The following is a 19,192-nucleotide window of genomic DNA, read 5'->3' as shown; positions in this document are numbered from 1 at the left end:
GAGCTTTATTCTTTAGGGTTCATGCCTTTTTAGAGCAGTGGGGGCTTGTGAATTACCAAGTTGATCCGGAAAGTCGACCCATGGCAATGGGACCTCCTCCTACTCCTCATTTCAATGTTTTGGCTGATACCCCCTCTGGGCTTGTGCCTCTGCATCTTCGATCACCTCAGGTAAAACTGATGCTGACTTCTTCAGCTTGAATGGTCATGATCACTTATAGCCCTTCTGTTCGGGAATAATTATTATTAGAATGTATTAGTACTATTAATAGTGCTATTTCTTAGGTGACTGTGTGTATGTGCTAGTCTACTGTAAAAGCTTCAATCCATAAGAATATACTGTTTAAGTTAATGCTCTCCCACCTATCTCAAGACTCTGTACCTTATTCTGTCATATTGTAAATTTACTTTCATATGCGTAACAATTTTTATCCTTCTGTCTTCAAAGACAGTAATAAGCAAGCTGATAACAAAAAAGCTTCTTTTGCTTCCTTCAATCTATATCCTAGAAATGTGAATGAAGAAAAAACCTTTTTCCTTTTTGAGATGGAGTCTCACTCTCACTTAGGCTGGAGTGTGGTGCTTGCTAATGGCCACCCCAGTGTAGACCTGCTGGGCTCAGGCACTCCTTCTGCCTCAGCCTTCCTAGTAGCTGGAACTGCAGGCATGTGCTACCACATCTGGCTAATTTTTTAATTTATTGTAGAGATGAGGGCTTGCCACGTTGCCCAGGCTGTTCTTGAACCCATGGGCTCAGGCAATCCCCTCACCTCAACCTCCCAAAGTGCCGGGATTATAGACGTGAGCCTCTGTGCCCGGCGAAGAAAAAATCTTAATAATAAAGAGTTGGAAAGTGGCCCTCTATACCTACCTTATTAAAAAGATTATTGACTGGGTGTGGTGGCTCACTCCTGTAATTATAGTACTTTGGGAGGCCGAGGTGGGTATATTTCTTGAATCCAGGAGTTTGAGATGAGTCTGAACAACATAGCAATACCTTGTCTCTATTTAAAAAAAAATTAGCCAGGCCTGGGGCACACACATGTGGTCCCAGCTACTAAGTGACCAGAGCTCAAGAGTACAAGGCTGCTGCGATTGTAGCCATACTGTCTAGATCATTGTGATCATGCCACTGCATTCCAGCCTGGGTGACAGAGTGAGACCCCAACTCAAAAAAAGGGGGAAGATTATTATGTCAGATAAATTGTATATAGCATTAAAGTGGATTAATAAGAACCTAAACTATAAATTTCTCTCTATTTTGAAATGGAAGATTATATTAAGGAAAGTGTGTTGTCTGTCTTTTTTTGGACACCATAAATGTTTCTTATATGTTGAATTATTGTTGGAAGTATAGTTTAGAGGTGTATTTATTGTTTTCTCTAGAAAAGCCATCAGAAGTAGTTTAAGTGCTAATATTAAACAGTTTTCATCCTCTTGACTTTGAAGAGGTTAGTTCAATCATTTATCTGACCCATAGGTCCCAGCTGCTCAACAGATGTTAAATTTTCCTGAAAAGAACAAGGAAAAACCTATTGATTTGCAGAACTTTGGTCTTCGTACTGACATTTACTCCAAGAAAACATTAGCAAAGGTAAGGGTTTTTTTCTAAATACATATGGGCCACAATCCAGCTTGTCATCTTTTTGTCGTTTTCATTAGAAACATAATCTACTTTCTATAGTGGAAGGAAGTAAGCTTTCTATTCAAATCTGATAGCATTTTATAAAACAGTTATGATTTATTTATTTATTTTACCCCCATATGGTTAGTAGATAAGTATTTTTAAATTAACTATGATTAATATATTCACAGAAATAGAGGGGGAAATAAAGGATTTGAACATAGAATTGGAATGTATAAAAAGAATCGTGACTATACCTAAAACTAACTCATGGGACAAGTTTACAAGTAAACTGGACACAGTAGAAGACAGGTTAGTGAACTCAAAGATAAGTAAGTAGATATATTGAAAATGAAGTACCAAGAGAAAAAGAAATTGGATATAGGTGGGGAGGCGACAGATCAAAGAGACTAGAGCTCAACTGACGCATGAGATGCATTCAAAATAATATTTGTCATTAGAGATCCATAAGAGGAGAAAGAATGGAGCATGAGTGATAATTGAATATTTATAATAGCTAAAAGGCTTCCAGAACAATAAATGAGTCAATTCACAAAACAAGAAAGACAAAATTCATTCAAATTTGTATGCAGAGAAAACTATACACAGGCACATTATGCTTAAGCTTTAAAAATTAGCCAGACGCGATGGCTCATGCCTGTAATCCCAACACTTTGGAAGGCAGAGGTGAGAGGATTTCCTGAGCTCAGGGGTTCAAGTTCAGCCTGAGCAACATGGAGAGACCTTGTCTCTACAGTAAGTTAAAAAATGAACCAGTGTGGTAATGCATGCCTATGGTTCCAAGTAGTTGGTAGGTTGAGGCGAAGGGATTGCTTGAGCTCAGCAGGTTGAGGCTGCGGTATCTGTGAGTGTGCCAATGCACTTCATTCTGGTCAACAGATTGAGACACTAACTGAAAAAAAAAACAACTTAAAAATTAACAACTTAAAAGCAGCCAAGGAAAGTGGTGCTAAGGGTTGAGAAGGACTAGGAACAATGATAAAGCTAGTGGCTCACTATTCAACAAAAATTATTGAAGTCAGTGGACAAATATAAAAACATTAAAAAATTTTAAAAGAACTGTGACTCCAGAATTCTCTATCCACTACAAATGCATCTCATAATTGAAGGGGCAATAAAGAATTTGCATTCATTCAAATGTTAGAGAGCTTATCACTAGCATACACTGTAAGAAAACTAAAGGAAGTTCTTCAGGTTAAAGGCTAATGATTCCAGATGGCATAGTATATGATTCCATGAAGGAATAAGGAGCACAGAAAGGGTAAATATTTGGTTAAATATAAGGGAATTTTGACTGTTTTAATAATACTGGTGGGGGTTGTTCAACATACGTAGAAATGGAAAAAAATGACAAGTACACAGGAGATTAAATTAATTTTTGTAAAGCTCACATGATTTAGAAACATGCCAAAATTTCTGATTTAGGGTAAACTATAATTGGACAGAACATTTTTAGAGCTTACTGGATCTACATGGAAAAATAGAGTCCCAGGAAAGATCAACATGTTAGTATAAAAGACAACTTTTAGCCAGAGCTTTGGCAGATATCTCAGCACTTTGGGAGCCTGAGGCAAGAGGATTGCTTGAGCCCAGAAGTTCGAGACTAGCCTGGGAAATATAATAAGACCTTATTTCTTAAAAATATCAAAAAAATTAGCTGGGTGTGGTGGCACATGCCTGTTGTTCCAGCTACTTGGGAGTTTGAGATGGAAGGATCGCCTGAGCCCAGGAGTCTGAGGTGGTAAACTGTGATCATGCCAGTGCACTCCATCCTGGGCGACAGAGTCAGACCCCAAATAAAACAACAACAAATCCAGCTGGCACAGTGACTGACGCCTGTAATCCCAGCATTTTGGGAGGCTAAGATGGAAGGATTGCCTGAGCCCAGGAATTCAAGACTGTGGTAAATTAGGATCATGCCACTGCACTCCAGACTGGATGACAGAATGAGGCTCCAACTCAAAAAAATAAAAAAAAAACCTGTATCATAGAAAAAAAACTTCCTCTATTTAAGCTGCAGAGATTGTCAAACAAAAAAAATTTAAGAAATATTGTGTTGTCTACAAGAAACTCACTTCAACTATAGATAGGCTAATTGTAAAAGAATAAGATGTACCCTGCAATGACTAAACACAAGAAAGGCAGAGTCATTATATTAATAATGTTAAAAAGTAGACAATAGAATAGATTCTTTTACCAGAAATAAACAATTTCATGGTAAAGAGGTTAATTAATCAAGAGGACATTGTATGTGTACCCAATTGGACAGCATTAGTATACATAAAGCAGAAATTAACAACTGAAAGTAGAAGTAGACAAATGCCCAATTATAGCTGGAGATTTCGATAATCCTTTCTCAATAATTTGTAGAGTAAACAGATGGAAAATCATTAATAATATTAAGGACTTAGAACAATACTATTAGCCAACATGGCCTAGTTGATAATTATAGAAGATTGCAAATAGCAAAAAACACATTTTTTTGTTTAAAAAATTGGTCTTCATAAATTTTGAAGTATTAAAGTTGTATAACTTGATTGTATGATTTCATTCATAATGTATAAATATAGTTGGCTGACCACAACAAAATTAAACTAGAAATTCAAAACAAACAAATAGAAAAAATTAATGAAATAAGCAGATAGATCTTTAAGAAAAAAATCAATAAATCTTAGAAAACTTGTGCCAGAATGATCAAGAATAAAAGACAAAATAGTAATCAGTAATGAAATCACAGTATGTAGAATCACTGCTGATTATCTAACATTGATGCTATATGCAATAAAAGACAATAAAGTGTTTGGTGAGCAGCTTGATGGTAATCTGATTGATTTGATGAAATGAACAGATTTCTTGAAAGCAACAAAATACAAGAATTCACTTAGGGTGAAAAATTTCTTTCAGATAATTCAGAAATGAATCCCTGTAACCTAAGTATTACTTTATTTGGAAAAAGCTTATTTGCAGGTATAATTAAGTTAAAAATCTTGAAGATGAGGAAGATAATTACCTGGGTATGCCCTACGTGTCATCGCAAATGTCCTTGTAAAAGAGAAGAAGAGAGATTTGGCAGAAGAGGAGAAAGCAGTGTGTCTTTGGAGGCAGAGATTAAAATGTGGTGGCTGAAAGCCAAGGAATTCTGTGGCAGCCACAAGAAGGTAGAAGAGGCAAGAAATGGAATCACTTTTAGAGTGTCCTCTCAGAGCACAGTCCTGCCAGCACCTTGATTTTTGTCCCAGTGATAATAGTTTTGCATTTCTAGGCTCCAAGAAGTGTGAAAGAATACAATTTTCTTTTGGCCTCCAGACTTACAGTATTATCACAGCCATAGGAAGTTTAAACTAATATAGTTGTACAAGTATGTAGTTAAATACATTTTTTTTTTTTTTTGAGTGGGAGTCTCACTCTGTTGCCTAGTCTGGAGTGCAGTGGCACACTCACAGCCACTGCAGCTTCTAACTACTGGACTCAAGTAATCCTTCTGCCCCAACCTTCCGAGTAGCTGCAACTACAGACATGCACCATGATGCCGGGCTAATTTATCGTGATTTATTGTAGATCTGAGGTCTTGCCAGGTTGCCCAGGCTGGTCTCAAACCCATGGGCTCAGGCAATCCTCTACCTTGGCCCCCCAAAGTGCTGGGATTATAGGCATGAACCACCGTGCTCAGCTCCAGAAAAAAATTTCAAATCATGCAGAAACTATAGCAAACATTTCATGAGATCTGATGAGTCTTATGTGTGCTCTTCCTTGAGGTTGATTGTTAAGAAAACAGTGAAACATTGACCAAAACCCTTGGGAACCAAGAAAATCCTTCCTATGCTTTGTGGCTGAAAAGTAGGGAAATGGTTGCTGTGGACTTGATAAATGTCATTCCTGTCTTAAGTTGTACAGTTCTTACCTATATTAGCTTGATTTGGTTTCTTCAGAATTCAAATGAAATATTAATGAACTTCGTTCTCCTTGGGGCTCCAAATCTGACTGGTGGTCATCTCTGATTTTGGTTTGTTAAAAGAAGCATCTTTGGTTGTCTTAGAGTTAATCCTCAGGAGATATGAGCAATATATGTATATATTTTTTCTTTGCAAAGCCATACTTGAGGATTTCTATAATGTTTAAATTAACTCTTTATTTTCTAGTTTTAAAAACTATTTTTGGTGCTTTCTTGTGGCAAATGAGTAGATATTTCAGAATAATATGGATTGAATACCCTTCAAACCTAGCAAGTTACAATTTAATTTTTACCTGCAGTGTGTATCACAAATGCTCAGGGAGGTTTAATTACCTGGATTGAGAAACTTTATTAACACGGACAGGAAAATCACAGATGTAGAAACTTTCTTTTCATATATTAAATTGTAGTTTCTCAAAGTAGAGTTTTACAACAGGGAGATATATTAGAATGAATATTTGGATTTAGTAATGTTTATAGCTACATAATAATACCAATTTCATCGTTCTCTGAAGATCAGTGAATTTAGCAGGTTCTGAAATATGAATGAATTGATAAATTGTAATTTTTACACAGCACAAAGTAATTTTTCTTGTCATACCCGTATGCTCACATGAATCAAATGCTATAAGAGACTCAAAAGGAAAAGGTGATTTCGAGTTAAAAAACTAATTTGGAGGTTATTTTAATTGAGAGCTGTTAAAAATTTTGCAGTTGATAACAAGAACCTGTCAGTGTTTTATATATGCGGTAAATCTTGTTCTTGAGTCTTGGGACAAGTGCTATCTTCAAATGACTTCAAATATGTGTGTTGTATTTCTGATATTATGGCTTATTTGTAGTATGATTTAAAATGCAGTGCCTTTGCAGCTTGTAAAATATATTTTCCAGTATCAAAATATTAGAAATAACACATTCAGTAGTTCATGAGTCCTTGATTGACTGCAGGAAAATATGCCAGTATTTCTGTTGGAAGTTTAGATTTCTTAAGTGTTTGTTGTTATTCAAGGATTTAGCTTGGTGGTTTGCATAAAACAATCCCCTGATCTTGAAACGGAATCCTGCTAAGCTCTATGTTCAGACTTTAACATGAGCAAATTTTAATTTTGTATCTTTAGAGTAAAGGTGCTAGTGCTGGAAGAGAATGGACTGAACAAGAGACCCTTCTACTCCTAGAGGTAAGCAAATTAATGATAGAGTCCCTTTATCCACATAGGAGATGCATACTAAGAGTCTATGACTAGCATTTTAAATATACCTATGTTCAATAAAAGTATCTAGTTGAGCTTAAAATTCAGATGATCACACAAATGCTTTTTTTTAGACAGCTGTTGTGCATTGATAGTTGATATTTAAGTCCATTTATTTGTCTTCCATTTCATAGTACAGCATATTTAAAAATATACTTAAGCATTTAAATTTAATAAAAATTTTTTGTTTTTGAGTTGGAGTCTCACTCCATTGCCCAGGTTGGAGTGCAGTGGCATGCTCACGGCCACCCCAGCATCAACCTGTTGGGCTCTGGCAATCCTTCTACCTCAGCTTTCCAAGTAGCTGAAACTACAGGCGCACGCTATTATGCCCGGCTAATTTTTTGATTTCTTGTAGGGATGAGGTCTCACCAAGTCGCGGTGGCTGTTCTCGAACCTGTGGGCTCAGGCAATCCCCTCACCTCGGCCTCCCAAAGTGCTGGGATTACAAGCTTGAGCCACTGCACCCGGCCAAAATTTTTACAGATCCATCAAGGATATGTTTAAGTGAATCTGGCTTATTTTGTTGTTGTGAGTATGTGACAGTTAAGAATCCAGTTACTACTACAAAGACAATTTGGTGTCACTGCCTAGATTTGTGCTAAGATGCCATCACAACTTTTATATCATCAGTGCAGATGTCAACATAATGAAAAAGACAATAGTGTCTTAGTATTACCATAAAAATTGTTTGCTATCTCAGTCCTCCTAAAAGGGCCTCATGCCCCCTGGGTTTCCAGACCACACTGAGATGTAGTAGGCCTGGTGATATTTTTGTTTTTGTACTGCTTTGATTTGGTTTTTCTTTCTTTTTTTTCTTTTTTTGAGTTGGAGTCTCACTCTATCGCCCAGACTGGAGTGCAGTGGCCACTCCCGGCCACCGCAGCCTTGACCTGCTGGGCTCCGGCAATCCTTCCGCCTCAGCCTTCCCAGTAGCCGGAATTACAGGCATGCGCTACCACACCCAGCTCATTTTTTTTTTTGATTTATTGTAGAGATGAGGTCTTGCTGCCCAGGCGGGTCTCGAACCCACGGGCTCAGGCAATCCACTCACCTCAGCCTCCCAAAGGCGTGGGATTACAGGCTGAGCCACCGAGCCCGACTTGATTTGGTTTTTCTAGCAGTTGTGTTTACTTCAGAAATTTTAGTGGTACGTCCAACTATTTTATTTTATTATACCACTCTTCTACTTTTTCTTCTTTTATCTCTCCTCTCTCCTTTTCCCCTCCCTTACTGTCTCTTATGATCAGAATTCAGAACAGTTACAGTTTTTAGCTATTTTAATTTATTCTCATCAGCCCATTCCATATCAGTGATATGCAGAACTTCTTTTCTGACCCATTTTTTATTTCCAGACCATTTTATATTGCTATATTTGGTAAATTTTTATGTTAATTAGAAAGAATAGTGTTTTCTTGTTGGAGAATACAGCATGGTTTTGTATTGCTATTTTGGAGTCGTCGGGTCTAGGGAGAAATTTAGTTATACAACTATGACTGGAACAACAGCAACCAAAACCACACAACTTTTTTTCCCCCAAACATTGATATTCAAACTTTTCTCCTCTTTTACATTTATGATTACTGGATAGCAAGTACAGAGTGAGGTAAGAATGACTGAGCTACTATTTATCCAAAGCACATCCAAGTAAACCACAGTGTCCTTATAACACAGTAGTGTATTTTATCTTTTGCAGGTGGAATCTGTGCAGTGGTTGAGTTTTCTTTTAAACATGTAATTGAGTCAGCAAATATTGTGTGCACTTACATAAAGAGAAATAAAAACCTTCCGAACAGCATTGTTTACTACTAACATCTCCCATTTATATGGTTTATTTAGACACCATTAATGGCTTAAGAACATGAAATCAGATGCATAATCTTAAATAATAAGATGCAGTCAGTTTTTCTCATAAATTGACAAATCTGGTAGACTCATTGGGGTTCATTGTTTTCAAGAATACATTACGTAATTTTATTAAACAAATATGTCACAGAGGCAATATTCCAGATATTTCTGATTATTCATGAAACCGCCTACTTTTGTTTTTAAAAGACTTTATTTATATTTATCTGGTCTTTTATCAAAGCATAGTTTTTGCTGGAATGCTGAAGGTTAATATCGTTGGTCATGTTCAGGTCATTGTGTTATTGTCTTATTATAAATATTGTTGACATAATTTCAGTTTGCAGATAATGAAAGTGGAATGTATATATTGGATGAAGGAATGCAGCTTTTTTGGGGGGGGTGGATTTTGTTTTTGTTTTTGAGTCAGGGTCTCACTCTGTCGCCCAGGCTGGATTCCAGTGACACGATCACAATTCACTGTAGGCTTGACCTCCTGGGTTCAGGGACCTTCCACCTCAGCCTCCCAGGTAGCTAGGACTACAGGCGTGAACCACCATACCTGGCTTAGAAATGTAGTTTGTAAAAGATTTTTGATTGATAGAAATGAAGAACAATGTGAGATTTTCTGTTACCTTAAAAAGGTGATTTGATGAAAGCTTGTTTGAGTAAGACTCCAGTTCTGAAAAAGTGTGGGGAATTTTCACATGAAAACATGTCATCAAAATAAGTAGCCACATAAAGTCAAATTAAAGCTTGAGGTGATAAAACAAACACAAAAAACCCAATAAAAAGAATAAGTAGCCACAAAAGGCTAACTCAATCTTTACAACAATTTGAAATTGCCTTGACAGAATCAGGGTAGCACAGTGAAGGAGAGGCAGTAGAGCCACTCTGTTCCATAGGGGTTAAGGAAATATATATATATTTTAACTTTTGATTTTTTTTTAATTTGAAAGATGTGGAGTACACTGCAGGGTTTGGTATACAAATGTTCATTATGCAGGTACCCTTGTTGATGAGGTGTGCCTCCCCCTCCCCTGACAGATTCCCATACTGCCAGTCCCATGGGAATATCTTTTAAAAGATGCTTTTGCAATTTCTTTTAAGTCTATAGCCAGTTGCAGTATTCTTCCTGATCATTTGTAATTTTCTCTATGCTTAAAATGGATAAGACTTGAACCCGTGAGCTAACTGGTTCTCCCTTGCTAACTTTAGTGTTTACCATGTATGCTTTGCTTTCTCATGCTATGTATTTATTTTCCCTTAGATAATTAATAGATATAACATGCTATATGTATAAATATAGCTTACTAATTGTATATCACTGGAAGAGTTTCTCACATTTTTAATGCTGGCTAAGCTGTAGAAACAATATCATTAGAATATATTCACTAAGCAGTATGAAAGATTTTCTTGTAGTATACATACACTAGACATTCCTTTTTCCATTAAGCAACCCAGGAAATATTTTGTCCTGTGTAATTTTGAACTATACTTTAGATGAATATGTCTTCTAATATAAAACTTGTCACCTAAACAATATAATGATACTCTGACTCTCAAAAAAGGTTTTTGTTGTTGTTGTTGTTTTTTAACTGGGTGTGGTGGAACATGATTCTCATCCTAACTACTTGACAGGCTGAGGTAGGAAGATCTCTTGAGCCTAAAAATTTGAGGCTTCAGTAAGCTATGATTTCAGCATTGCATTCCAGCCTGGTGACGGAAGGAGACCCTGTCTCTTTCAAAACAAAACAAAACAAAAATTGTCTTTTAAAAAAGCTTTCTTTAAAAAAAAAAGAATAGGTGCAGTTTTACATTTGAGAGCCATAAACAAATTCCTTTCCTGGGTTAGCTCAGCTTCCTGTGGTTAATTTAAGTTCATTTCATTTTATTAGGTACTATGTTTCAGGCATTGACAGACACTGCATATTGAGATGGCTGGGACACAGTTCTTACCATTGAGGAGTTCATACTCTAGTGGGTGACAGATAGATAAAACACAAAATTTGAATACAGTGTCTCCACCTTCATGACTGGAGGTATGCCCAGAGCTCAAGACCTGCATAGAGGAGTTTCTGTGCAAACAGGCTGGGTGGTTAAGATATAATTGACAACTTCCTAGAATGGTATAGTTGTGCCGTTTCTAATACATGATGTTTCCGGTGTAAAACAAGCTGTTCGTAAGCACGGTACCTAGGAATAGATTCAGCAAGATCTGTTTATTCTTGGAGTATAAAGAGTAGGGAATGAGATGGAAGAAGTAGGCGGAGTCCTGATCATGTCTGGCCTTAATTCCATAAAATAATGACGTGTAATGAAATAGTTTTAGATGAGAGAAAGACTGTTTTACACGAAATATACAACAACAACACAGAAAAGGATGAATTTAACAATAGAAAGGCAGTTTAAGAATCCAAGTTAAGTAACGGTGGCATTCTGACCTAAGTTACAGGAGGAGGAAAGAAGATGCTTTGAAGTATTTACTAAAAACTTTTCTCTAATTACCCCTCCTTCCTGGTCAGTGTGTCACCAAATTCTCTTTCGAAAACATCTCTCCAATCTTGCCCCTTTTATGTAATGCTATCAGTGCCCAAGCACAGACATATATGTTTCTCAGCCTTATGCTTTTCTGGATGCTGTTATTGCTTGAATATTGCATCTCAGAGAGTTTCCCCAAATCTAGCTTTTTTTTGGTTTAAAAAAAATTCTTATTTTTCCCTGGCTAAAGGAATATGAATAAAGAAAAAATTAAAATAATTTCATTTGAAAACCTTATAATAGAGAATGCCAAAAAAGTCCCTACTCATAATCAGCAAAATAAGACAACCCCCCTGGATATATTTCTGATGCCAGGGACCCTAGTGAGATCTTTCTTTTTTTCCAAACACTGTCTTTTTAAAAAGTAATTCCTTATAGAACTACCTGAAGTCACTGAACATCTAGAGGAAACCCAGAATTATTCTCAGTTTTCAGAAGATTTAATGAATCAGACTCCATTTGCCTGCTTGAGTTTTGAGAAGTCCTCTACCACTCTAGTCGGAATGAAACCCTAGATCCGCAGTAGGAGTTAACCCTGAAGAGTTCACTAAGGCAGTTATTATAGAGAGCTCATCTCACAATACTGATCAACAAATTAGGCTCTAAAGCAGTTTTTCAGTTGCAGCACTACTGACATTTAGACTAGATATTTGGGAGGGGAGGGATGGAGCTCTTAAGTGTATTATAGGATGTTTAACAGCATACATGACCACAACTTAACTAGATGTCAGGAGTATCTCTCTAGTTGTGTCAACCAAAAATGTCCCAGACATTGCCAAATGGCCCCCAAGGAGGCAAAATTGTCTCTTGTTGAGAACCACAACCCTAGGGAGAAAGGTACAAGAGGAGCAATGTAAGCAAGCCACTAAATAGATTCTTTTTATCTCATTAATTACTTGACTTCCTTAGCAACACTGGTTTTCTTCCTACTGTTCTATCCTTCTTTCCCTTGGAGACTAGTTCTACTCTTTTTGTTGCAGTTTTCAGGATAAATTTATGTACTTTATTAATTTTAGAATCAATCTATCAATTTCTACCAAAAGGAATCCTGCTTGGAGTTTGATTGTTACTACGTTGAATCTGTAGTTCAGCTTGTAAAGAAATGACATGAATTGACATCTTTTAACAATATTGAGACTTCTCATGAATGGACATAATATACTTGTTCATTATGTTACTTAGGTCTTTAAGTCCTCTCACATATTTTATTTATTCCAGGCTATTTATTGATCTTGCACACACTTTGTTATTTATTTATTTGAAACAGGGTCTTGATATGTTACCCGGTCTGAACTTGAATACCTGGGCTCAAACAATCCTCTTGCCTCAGCCTCCCGAGTAGCTAGGGCTACATTTGTGGGCCAATACATCCAGTTTTTATGCTATTTTAAATATTTTTTGTTCATTTTTGTTCATTGCTGTTATATGTTGAAATGTAAGCTGAGCACGGTGGCTCATGCCTGTAATCTCAGCAGTTGGGAGGCAGAGACAAGAGGATTGCTTGAGCCCAGGGGTTCGAGACCAGCCTGGGCAACTTGGCAAGACTTTGTCTCTACAATACATCAAAAAATTAACTGGGCATGGTGGCGCATACCTGTAGTTCCAGCTACATGGAAGGCTGAAGCAGAAGGATGCCCTGAGCCCAGGAGGTCGAGACTGTGGTGGCCATGAGCATGCCACTGCACTCCAGCCTGGGTGACAAGAATGAAACTCCTACTCAAAAAGGAAAAAAGAAATATTGTTGAGTTTTTCTGTTACCCTTTTGTCCTGTGACTTTGCTGAACTATTCAGTTTTATTTCCTTTTTTGTAGCTTCTTTAGACTTTTCTATATAAACTATCATGTCTTTATTCGTTAAAGACAATTTTAGGTCTTCCTTTACAATATGCATGCCTTTTTTTTGTTGTTTTTTTTTTTAGTTGGAGTCTCACTCTGATACCCAGGCTGGAGTGCAGTGGCATACTCACGGCCACTCCAGCATCAACTTGCTGAACTCTGGCGATTCTTCCATCTCAGCCTTCCAAGTAGCTGGAACTATAGGCGTGTGCTACCACACCCGGCTAATTTATTTTTTTACTGTAGAGATGAGGTCTTGCCAAGTTGCTCGGGCTGATCTTGAACCCACGACTCAGACAATCCACTCTTCTCGGTCTACCAAAGTGCTGGGATTACAGGCTGAGCCACCAAGCCCAGCCTGCATGCCTTTTTATTTTTCTTGCCTGATAATTGAATACAAGGAAAGTCATTAAGTATACTTGTTTTCTTAAGTATAGTATAACCATTTGCATATTATTATATTTTAAAGCTATCTGAAGAACTTTTTTTTTCATAATCAATATTTTTTATTATGGTTTTGTGGGGTACAGTTAAGGGTTAGGTGTACAATTACGTTTCATTTAGGCACCCTGTTGATAAGAGGTTAAAGAACTTCTAATGTCATTTCACATTACTTTCTTGTTAGCTCCATTAAAGTTACTGTTTTTTGTTTTTTGAATTTTAGGCCCTGGAGATGTACAAGGATGATTGGAACAAAGTGTCAGAACATGTTGGAAGTCGTACTCAGGATGAATGCATCCTCCACTTTTTGAGGCTTCCCATTGAGGACCCATACCTTGAGAATTCAGATGCTTCCCTTGGGCCTCTGGCCTACCAACCCGTCCCCTTCAGTCAGTCTGGAAACCCAGTAATGAGTACTGTTGCTTTTTTGGCATCTGTGGTGGACCCTCGTGTGGCATCTGCTGCAGCAAAAGCGGCTTTGGGTAGGAACTTTTCTAAACCATCCCTTTAACATAAAAACTCAATTTATCTTGCATTTAAATATTATCAACTGTTACATTAATTTTTCATATAAACAACAAGACATCAGACGTTACACCTTAAAGATACCATGTTCTTTATAAAAGTATTGCAATTTTTAAAATAGAGAGCTTCAAAATTAATAACTTTGAGAACTGAAGGGTCAGAAGGTTTTGTTCTTTTTTTGAAACCTGTGCTTTTTTTTTTTTTTTTTTTAGAGGCAGTGTCTCACTCTGTCACCCAGGCTGGAGTGCAGTGACAACGAATATAACTCACTGCAGCCTTGAACTCTTGGGCTCAAACAATCCTCCCTCCTCAGCCTCCCAGGCAGCTATAACTATAGGTGACTCCACCACACCTTGCTAGTTTTAAAAATATTTTTGTAGTGACATGGTCTTGCTCTGTTGCCCAGGCTGGTCTCAAACTTCTGGCCTCAAGGACTTCAGGCTCCAAAGTACTGGGATTATAGGCATGAGCCAACAGGCCTGCCTTTTGCTGGGTTTTTTTGTTTGGTTTTTTTTTTTTTTTTTTTTGACTTACTAGTTTAGTCAGCATAGACTTAGACAAAATTTGGATAGCAATTTTGATTGTTACTTATAGAAATTTAAAGAACTCTTTTATTTGTATAGCAAGATACTGTGACATGTAGGATAGAATCCTACGGTCATAGAATTACATTATTGTTTATCTTCATCTTATTTGGTCCTCTCGTTTTGTTGTTGTAGAGGGACTAAGTACCTGAAGAGGTTGCTACACACCTAAAGCTATAATATTGAATTGGATTTCCTAGTGGCTTTACATTGAAGCAAATATTGGTGTAAAACAAGGTTACTGTTTAATCCCCCCCCCCCTTGAACCAGAGGAATTTTCTCGGGTCCGGGAGGAGGTACCACTGGAATTGGTTGAAGCTCATGTCAAGAAAGTACAGGAAGCAGCACGAGCCTCTGGTAAAGTGGATCCTACCTACGGCCTGGAGAGCAGCTGCATTGCAGGAACAGGGCCTGATGAGCCAGAGAAGCTTGGTGAGTCACTATTGTACCTAAGGACAGGAAATGTTTGTATTCCCTGTCATTTTACTAAAATAATTGAGTTTATTGGCACTTAAAAGTGGCTACAACGATCAGTATAAACTTACCTCTTAACATTAGTATGTTACCTTTTGGTTATCTCTTTCTATATGGTGACTAGAACTAGAAAATTGTCTTATGACTATTAAGAGTATTGCAGTTGTGAAATATCTAGTGACTCTTTCTAGTTCTAGATGTTGAACATATAGACATGAGAATACTGAAACCGGCCCTGCATGGTAGCTCATACCTGTATTCCCAGCACTTTGGGAGACCAAGGCAGGGGGATTGCTTGAGTCCAGGAGTTCGAGACAAGACTAAGCAATTTAGCAAGACTCTTCTTTACAAGAAAAATTTTAAAAGTTAGCCAGACTTGGTAGTGTGTGCCATTAGTTCCAGCTACTCGGGAAGGATTGCCTGAGCCCAGGAGGTCAAGGCTGCAATGAGCCATGATCATGCCACTGCCCTCTAGGGTTGGTGACAGAGACTCAGACTCAAAAAAAAAAAAATCAACAGATGCCAAAAGTAGCAAGTGAAATTTTGTAGAATGGGTGACAGAGTGAAATCCTGACCAAAAAAAATAGATAGATAGATAGATACATACATACATGGAACTCCAGGTGAAAAAACAGAATACTGAATGAACTTTTTATCATTATTTCAATTTATATGTTACTGAGTTGGTTTACATTCATTGTGGTTTTTTGTTTGTTTGTTTGGTTTTTTTCTTTTTGAGTCGGAGTCTCACTCTGTTATCCAGGCTGGAGTGCAGTAGAATGCTCACAGCTACTGCATCCTCAACTTACTGGTCTCAGGTGATCCTTCTGCTTCAGCCTTCCAAGTAGCTGGAACGACAGGCTTGCACAGTACACCTGGTTAATTTTTTGATTTATTTTAGAGACGAGGTCTTAAGTCGCCTGGGTTGGTCTCAAACCCCTAGGCTCAGACAGTCTTCTTACCTCCACCTCCCAAAATGCTGGGATTACAGTTATGAGCCCCCACGGCTAGCTTTGTTTTTTTTTTTTTTAATAAGGAAAAATTCCTCATCATGGCCACTTAAAAGTAGATAATCTAGTAGTTTCTAGTATATATTCACAATACTGTTTATTCATCACTACTAGATTGTTTGAGAATATTTTTGTCACTCTAAAAGGAAATCCCATAGCTCTTAAGTAGTCACTCCCCATTCCTTTCTCTTCTCAGCCCTGGTAACTTTGTCTCTCTACATTTTGACTATTTGTGGCATTTAATATAAATGGAATCATACAGTATATGGCCTTTTGTGTCTGGCTGACTTCTTTTATTTGCATAATGCTTTCAAGGGTCATCCATGCTGTAGCCCAATCTGTATGTCATTCATTTCTGTGCTAAATAATATTGCTTGAGACTGAACACAGTGGCTCAAGCATATAATCCCAGCACTTTGGGAGGCCAAGGTAAGAAGATTGCCTGAGCCCATGGGTTCCAGACCAGCGCGGGCAACTTGGCGAGACCGCATCTCTGCAATAAATCAAAAAATTAGCTGGGTGTTGTGGCGTGTGCCTGTAGTCCCAGCTACTTGGAAAACTAAGTCTGAAGTATCACCTGATCCTAGCAGGTAGAGGCTGTAGTGCCTGTGAGCAGTGTGCCACTGCACTCCAGCCTGGGCAACACAGTGAGACTCCCAACTCAAAATAAATAAATATATCTATATCTTTTATATATATCTTACATATATTATATAATATATATCTTTGGGTAAAAATATCAAATTTTGTATATCTGTCAGTTCATGAACATTTGCATTGTTTTCACTTTTATTCTATTATGAATAATGCTGCTATGATCATTTATATACAAACTTTTTTATGAACAGAAGATTTTCGCTTTTTTTGGTTGTTGCATATATAGCTGAGGTATTTGGTAATTCTGTGTTTAACTTTTTGAAAACCTGCCAACCTGTTTTTCATAGTGCCAGTAACACTTGGTGTTTTTATCCGTAATGTATGACATTTCCAATTTCTCCACATTTTTGCCAATGTTTGTTTTCCTTTTTTTCTTTAATAACCAACCTAGAGGTTTGAAGTTGTGATTTTTATTTGCATTGATGACTAATTATCTTGAATATTTTTTCATGTGTTTATTGGCCATTTGTGTATCTTCCATGGAAAGCATCTATTCAGTTCCTTGCTATTTTTAAAAATAGACTTTATTTTTCAGCACAGTTTTAGGTTCGTAGCAAAATTGAGTGATAAATACAGAGTTCCTGTTTACCACCTGACTCCATACATGCATATCAATATCCTACAGCAGAAAGGGTACGTTTGTTACAGGCAATGAACCTACTTTGGCATATCATCATCAGCCAAAGTTTAAGGTTTAGTTTATTATATAATTGATTCTCACATGTTCAGTTATCTTTTTTTAAATCAATCCCATTTGACCAATATAAGCATTCCATTTAACGTGCTGATGGATTTGGTTTGCTGGTTGATTTTTTCCCTTTTTTTGAGGATTTTTGCGTCTCTAATCATAAGGGATATTGTTCTGTAGCTTTCTTCTGATAGCTTTTGTCTATTTTTGGTATCAGGGTAATACTGACATGAAGAAAGAGTTAAGAATTCTTCCATTTCTTAGAGAAGCTTGAGAAGTATTGGAATTAATGCTTTAGATGTTTAGTGATAATTGCCTGTGAAACCATTGAGTCCTGGCTTTTCTTAATTTCTTGAAATACTGATACAATCTCTTTCCATGTTATAAGTCTGTTGAGTTTTTTTATTACTTAAATAGTCAGTTTTGATAGTTTGTGTCTTTCTAGAAATTTGTCTATTTCATGTAAATTATCTAATTTGGTTAGCAATAAATGTAACCAAAGAAATTTATATATATATATTTTTTGAGTTGGAGTCTCACTCTGTCGCCCAGACTGAGTACAGTGGCCACTCCCGGCCACCGCAGCCTCGACCTGCTGGGCTCCAGCGATCCTTCCGCCTCAGCCTTCCAAGTAGCTGGAACTACAGGTGCGCACTACCACGCCCAGCTAATTTTTTGATTTATTATAGAGATGAGGTCTCGCTGCCCAGGCGGGTCTCAAACCCGCAGACTCAGGCAATCCACTCACCTCAGCCTCCCAAAGGCGCGGGATTACAGGCTGAGCCACTGAGCCCAGCCTGCATTTCATTTGTCTACATCAATTTAGATAAAGACATGTCAGTTTTTCTTTTTTTGTCTCTTCCAAAAACCAGCTTTTGGTTTCATTGACTCTTTTGTTTTTCTAATTTATCTCCATTTTAATCTTTATTGCTTCTTTTCATCTGCTTGCCTTGAATTAAGTTTGTTCTTTTTTCCCTAATTTCTTAGTGTGGAATATATATTACTTGAGATCTTACTTTTTTTATTAATGTAGGTGTCTACAACTATATACATTTCCCTCTTAGCACTGCTTTTGCTACATTCCATAAGTTTTGATACACTTATTTTTGTTTCTATTCTTCTGCAAGTACTGTAATTTCCTTTGTGATTTCTTCTTTCACCCATTGGCTATATAAAGGTTGGTAATTTCCATAAGTCTGTGCTTTTTTTTTTCCGATTTCCTTTTGTTACTGATTTTTTTTTTCTTTTTGAGTGAGAGTTTCACTCTGTTGACCAGGCTGGAAGACAGTGGCATGATCAAAACTTACCACAGATTTGACCTCCTGGGTGGAAGTGATTTTCCCGCCTCATCCTGGGACTACAGGTGCATACCACAGCATCTGACTAATTTTATTTTTTTGTAGAGACGAGATGTTGCAGTGTTGCCTAGGCTTGTCTCAAACTCCCAGGCTCAAGCAGTCCTGCCTCCCCTGCCTCCCAACAATGCTGGGATTACAGGCATGAGCCATCACACCCAGCTTGTTAATGATTTTTGGTTATATTTCATTGTAACCAGAGAAGATAATTTGTGTGATTTCTGTATCTTTAAATTAATTAAGACTTGCCTAACATGTGTTCTGTCGTAGACAGTGTTCTTTGTGCACTAGAAAAAAATAATGTATTATTGAAATCTCCAAGTATTATTTTTGAAGTTTTTTTTTTTTTTTTTTGAGTTGGAGTCTCACTCTGTCACCCAGACTGGAGTGC

At 37.3% G+C, this 19,192-nt stretch overlaps 1 protein-coding gene across 2 annotated transcripts in view; it reads left to right on the top strand.

The window, feature by feature from the left end:
• The window catches only part of SMARCC1 (SWI/SNF related, matrix associated, actin dependent regulator of chromatin subfamily c member 1), a 212,187-nt gene that overhangs the window by 117,435 nt on the left and 75,560 nt on the right, over positions 1 to 19,192 (top strand). For both annotated transcript variants that reach the window (XM_008071323.1, XM_008071322.1), the window contains exons 17-21: positions 17 to 170; positions 1,480 to 1,593; positions 6,715 to 6,774; positions 13,732 to 13,990; positions 14,888 to 15,049. In XM_008071323.1, coding sequence (XP_008069514.1) covers positions 17 to 170; positions 1,480 to 1,593; positions 6,715 to 6,774; positions 13,732 to 13,990; positions 14,888 to 15,049 — 749 coding nt within the window. The remainder of the gene's footprint in view (positions 1 to 16; positions 171 to 1,479; positions 1,594 to 6,714; positions 6,775 to 13,731; positions 13,991 to 14,887; positions 15,050 to 19,192) is intronic.

This window comes from Carlito syrichta, unplaced genomic scaffold (assembly GCF_000164805.1).
Source record: "Carlito syrichta isolate Samal-C Ts95f unplaced genomic scaffold, Tarsius_syrichta-2.0.1 Scaffold314290, whole genome shotgun sequence".
Lineage (NCBI taxonomy): Eukaryota > Metazoa > Chordata > Mammalia > Primates > Tarsiidae > Carlito > Carlito syrichta.
The sequence above is the reverse complement of the archived record's forward strand: the minus strand, read 5'-3'. Positions and strand labels throughout refer to the sequence as shown.